The sequence below is a fragment of the Chaetura pelagica genome, unplaced genomic scaffold (assembly GCF_000747805.2).
Source record: "Chaetura pelagica isolate M959 unplaced genomic scaffold, ChaPel_1.0 scaffold104, whole genome shotgun sequence".
Taxonomy (NCBI): domain Eukaryota; kingdom Metazoa; phylum Chordata; class Aves; order Apodiformes; family Apodidae; genus Chaetura; species Chaetura pelagica.
Window position 1 is genome coordinate 9,533,887 of NW_009953786.1, and position 5,599 is coordinate 9,539,485.

Genomic DNA, 5,599 nt, shown 5'->3' on the forward strand with positions numbered 1-5,599 from the left:
TAAAATACACTGAAATGTGTTTGGAAAAATCAAACCCAGGACCAATTTCTCACTACACAGTAACAGCTCTACCAGATCAGTGAAACAAATGGCAGCTTGTTATGCAAATTTATCTGTCCCATGATTCTACCCCCCTTTATATAAAAAGAAAAGGAAAAAAAAAAGTCTTGATATAGAAAACAGTTCTGTCTTCTTGCTTCTGCATTCATGCAACTTCATTCTCAGTTTCCTTATCCAGATATTAAACTGTAAAATGAACAGTTACTTATCCTGGGGCTTTTCCACCATCTTCAGTGCTAATCTTCCAACCATTAGCAAACTGTATATGGGGAAAAACACAGAATTAAACAATAATAATAACAACAACAGTTTGTCAATTCATTTTCAAATAATCTCCATGTAATTGTCTATAGAAACAAAAAAGATACACAAAATATGCTTCACTCCATCTCAGTTTAATTAAGCAAAGAAAAAAATCAATCACACACAGGAGGTTAAAAAAAAAGAAAGAAAGTATATTGTGTTGTACCTGACGCCAGCAATTAGCCCTGCAGGCATGAATTTTCCGGAGTTGTAAAATCTTGTACCCATGACAGCAGTCAGTGTTCCAGATGTGACTTAAATGAGAGATTACACAGTCCAGTCAGCAGAGATGCATGTGTGAGAGATGCTACAATTCAGAACTAACAGAACAGAGAGAAGTAGAAGCATCAAGTAAAAAGTGAAACAATGTTATTTCACGTGATGGACAAAAAGAGTCGATAAATAGTGTAAACTTTGGAATGCCTCAGTATGTGAAGCATAAATATTGTAAATCTAGTTCTAGCAGGCAGTGTACTCTATATGCTTCTGCACATACTCCACAAATTTACTTGTTAACGTGTGCTTCTTTGGAGACTGGAAATCATCTCTGCTGCAGTGCTCTGGAACTTACTCCTTCCAGGTGCACAGGCAAATGACTAAACCTGTGCACATCATTCTCCCACTGCTTGTAAAAGGGAGACCATGTTCATGTCTATCTTGTAGTAATGTTCTAAGAGTTAACTCATCTATGCTTGCAAAAGCCTTCAAAAGGGATGCGTGCTATGTAGGTGCGAAGCATTATGAATCAGTTTCAGCCCTGCAGCACCTTCCACTAAGATCAGAGAATTAAAGCTACCCAGACCACTAAGCAGTGTCAAGAACCTAGTAGCTGGGCTGAGCCAGTAGAATAGAATGGACAATCCCTGGAACACTGCATCTCAAAGAAAAAAAAAAGACAAAATACAAGAAAACTGTAAGGAAAACCTACTAATGGAATCCTTAGCCTTAGCATTCATCTGCTACCCAGTGACAACAGCTATATATTGACAAGTTGTTCCAACAAATCTTTTTATCTTCTACCATTGCTTCTTTGTGATGACTGGTCTTGCAGGACCCTGATCATCTCAGTCCTAGCCATGGCATCCTGCCTCCTTAACACCACCCTTAGTATTGTCCTTGACATCAAGGAATCTCATGTAAGGAGATATGCAAGAGACAGGGACCACAGCCCAACACACAGGAAAGGACTAAAATATTTCAGTACTCAAATACCTCAAGCAGTAGAACACACCTTCAAAAACTTTAAAGCATGAAAAGGAGGAAAAGACTCCACACATTTCTACAAATCAATAGCATATCCAACTGTCTCTCACATTTGGGAAAATACTTAGTCTCACTCCACTTCAGCTTGCTGTATTTGCAGTTTATTCTAGTTATTTAGGCTTGACCATGCACAGCTTTTGACCTGTCAAGTAGATGTGGAAGTGGACTGCACTCTAAACAATGCTGAAGCAGACAGAAATATTGGACCTTCCTCTTTCGCTTCGACTTCCACATATCAATGACCTAGATGCTATGTCACTGCTTCAGTGAACAATTACTATTGACAATGGCAGCTCTTTAAGCACTGAGAAAGCAGTGACTCTCCACAGTTAGCTTCTCTAAGGCAAGAAGGGAAGCTCAAGTTCTGGTAAAAAAGGAAGAAGAAACTGCATTACAGAAACTTGCTTCTCTGTTAAATCTCTGCAGGCATGCAGTGCCTTTGCAATTCCACGTATTTACCATATATTAAAATAACCCAATCACAATCTCCACCATTTTCAACAATAAAAAAACAACCTGCTAAGGCGATGGGCAGTCTGCAGGGGAATCACACTTAAAATGCTCCAGCCTACTGCAGGATGCTGAAAGTAGGATTGAGCCAAAAAGAGGACACAGAAAGGTCTGTCAGCAATTTACTAGCACTTCCCTTGCACTGTGATCCTCCAAACACACCAGTATGAAACAGGTGCCTGGCAGCAGTCACCAACTGAGTGAAGCCTGGGAACTGAAACATAACTAGTGCTAAAGGACTGTCATGCACTGCTGTCTTCTAGAGATGAGGAATGGAGAAGAAACTACTAACACAAATACTGGCCAAAGGATTACACAAAACACGAGCTCACAAGTATGTGAGATATAGCAGCCTGACAAGTGTTAGGCATCAGCAGAGCTATAGGAATTATCTACATATATTGTCTCAACTCCCTTCAATTACAAGGTACCGTAACTAATTAGTGAATGAGAAAAGTTTAAGTCCTGTTATTCTGCAATAAGCATGAGCTTTAGGCAGGCATAGGTTAGAATGATAGGTGATAACCATCCTAAATTGATTGCAACACCGAGGTCTATATAGTAAATGACAGAAAGACAAAAATTGCATTTTGGAGATTCATACCATATTACATACAAGTTTTTAAACACAAAATATTTATCTGATTTTTCTTTTACTGAAGGCTGTGAAATAATGGTATTCAGTTTGATTGTAAATTTCATTTAATCCTAGCAGACAATTTCCTTCACAACCTGTAGGTTTTTTGATGTTCAGAAGACAAACTCTAATGATAAATAACAGTTATTTCTGTCTCCTGTTGTAGCAGAGGAATAAAAATGTTTGAACTATGTCCCGAAGTACTTCATACTCCTTGCAAAGGGGATGAAATAATGTAGTAAGAAATCACTGAGCAACACACTAAGACAAGCAGGTTTTAATATGCATTCTCAATACATTCTTTAAAAAAAATAATTATGTAATGGTAACAGTTCACATTCCAGGGAGAGCAGTGCAGTTTGGCCACTAATGGAGATTTCCCCCTAAAACACAACTTTACAGAATGGATTGAGAATAGATTTATAAAACCATCAGTTTAACTCTTCCACAAAGACTTTTAGGTACTCATTTTAAGTATCCAGTTATCTTAGGGTAAATATGTGTTCTAATTAAAACTTTAGACAACTTACTCAGAGAAATCCAAACATTATTTGGATTACGTGAGATCTCATAGGCACCCAGTCCAGCCAAACTCCCAAAGAAAAGGCCAGCAGCTAGTGACGGGACACTACCTGAGTAAGTAAAAGAATGCATTTATTACTAGCTCAGAAATAATCTTCCTCATCAGCTTCTCCGTCTGGTAAAACACCACCACCACCAAAAAAGAGATGGGCATTCATTGTTATAAAGTAGATTAGAGAGGTGTTGGGTTTTTTTTCCTCTTTTAAGATATTAATACCATGCTGATCTGTGCCAAGAAACACTTTCAAATACTCTTGCTAAAGATACAAAGAGCATTAGTATTTAATTATTTGACAGAAAAGCCTTTAACGTATTTATGATGGAAAGAACGGTGAAAAAAGGAAAATAACTGTTTATTTTGTGCAAATTGAAGCATGTTGTTTCAACACAGTAATACCAGCAATGAGTGGCGAACACCATCAATAAGGCTAATGGAGAATTCAGGCAGGACTTAACGCTACTGAGAACAGTCCTTTATATATTGTTTTTCAGGCCACCTTTAAAAGATCCATGACTGCAAAGCTATGCTGGTAAAGATCTCCTCTCAATGTTACAGGACGATTGCTTATTGCTACGAGAAAGTAATTATTTTTCAGTCACCAACAAAGTAGCTCTAACATTGCTTCAGATCCTGCTTTTAGTATAAAAAGCAGATTAAGATGATTGAGACCACCAGATATTCCTGTACAAGGAGAAGGTGAACACCCCAGTAAGTCGCTGCTCTGCACAGAATACAGTGTAGCAACCAACATGTAGTAGATACAATTTTTTTTTCACAAGCCTGTGAGCCAACAGATGGCCATCATATCCTTGCATTCTACCACAAGGCACTGTTTAAGCAGCTATGACACATACACTTTGTAGGAAAACCATATCACCTATGGTTCAGGAAGTTCTAGCGTCTCAAAACACTGGGACTCAGAGAACTTACTAAATTAAGAGAGAAAATCAATCACTCTTTGCTTGCCCTGTTCTCACACTCTTCCCAAGGCACCTCCTTCTGACCACTGTCTGTGTGGGTAGAGACCTGGCTGTAAAAGAACAGATCACCATCTTCACTTTACAGATTAAAATTGCATTTTCTTTTAGTTTCTCCAAGTTATTAAGAGGGATACAGTATTTTTTTTTCCTCCCTACAAGTCACCAAACACATCCCTCCTCCCTCTTAAAAAAAATCCTGAGACTTGGATTCCCTTGCCTCAGCATGACCATGTCATCTCATGTGGAACCAGAGGAGAAGAAAGGCACCTAGCATTTCATAATGGCCTCAAAGAAATACAGATGCAATTAAGTTACTTAAGTTCCTAGTATTGTCTCTCCTGCCCTAAACTCCACTCAGAGCCCAAAAGATAAATCAAGCCAACAGAAAACAGACTGGAATAGGCATTAGCATCTATGTAGTAAGATGCACTTGTAGGATTCTGGCTGAATGCACCTTCGTCTTCTTCAATGCACCTTCATCTCACAAGCATTAAAATAGCTTAGGGACGTTTGAAGCTGCAAGACCAGCATTGCAGCAGTTCTGGTCAGAGGAGGGCAAACTCAGAAAAAGACCAGGAAGCGAAAGCAGTAGGTCAGAGGGTAAGCTTATGATGCACAGCCCAGGAAAGTAACAAGTTTAGAGACCAATATGCATTGTTCAGCTCTGCCTGGAGATAGGATCCTTCAGAAGACTCTCTGCAGCTTACGGTGTACTGTTACTATCAAACATTAACATGGGAATAAATCTCTAAGGAAAAAAATTGTGGCTTACGTCACTTGAAAATACAAAACATTTATAAAAAAGCTGGTATTTACAACAGCATGGAAGAAGCCTTTCTGAAGCAAGCTTTTGTCAGTTCACCCAAAGAGCACAACACAGAAGCAGGACACCAGCACCCACCACTAAGCAGATTGTGGGCTTATCAGCCCAAAGCACCAGCTCAAGCCAAGAAGCACCACACCAAAGAGCAGCGAGTTAGCAGTACATGGCACAAACTGATAAAACTTATATCTGTGTGAACTTCAAGATAACAGGCTTTCATAAAAAACCGCCCAGCTCACACCAAGTTATTAGGGAGGAGCAGGGGGGTAGAGGGGGGGACATAAACGCTTTCCTCCAGCGTACCTGCTTTCACATAGCCAATAAGTCCTCCTGAAGCCACCAGGGCAGCGTAGCCAAAGCCGAGCCAGTCCGTGGCCATGGTGAACACTGAAAGAGAAACCAGGGTGAGGCTCGGTAAAACTTATTTTTTTTTTTGTTGG

At 39.5% G+C, this 5,599-nt stretch overlaps 1 protein-coding gene across 1 annotated transcript; it reads right to left on the reverse strand.

The window, feature by feature from the left end:
- Positions 1 to 261: 261 nt before the first annotated feature.
- Positions 262 to 5,538, reverse strand: LOC104391614 (transmembrane protein 14C-like). Its single transcript, XM_010000940.1, has 4 exons — positions 5,463 to 5,538; positions 3,304 to 3,405; positions 530 to 617; positions 262 to 319 (listed from the first exon to the last, which is right to left on the reverse strand). The coding sequence occupies exons 1-4, from the start codon at positions 5,536 to 5,538 to the stop codon at positions 262 to 264; spliced, it is 324 nt and encodes a 107-aa protein (XP_009999242.1).
- Positions 5,539 to 5,599: the final 61 nt, after the last annotated feature.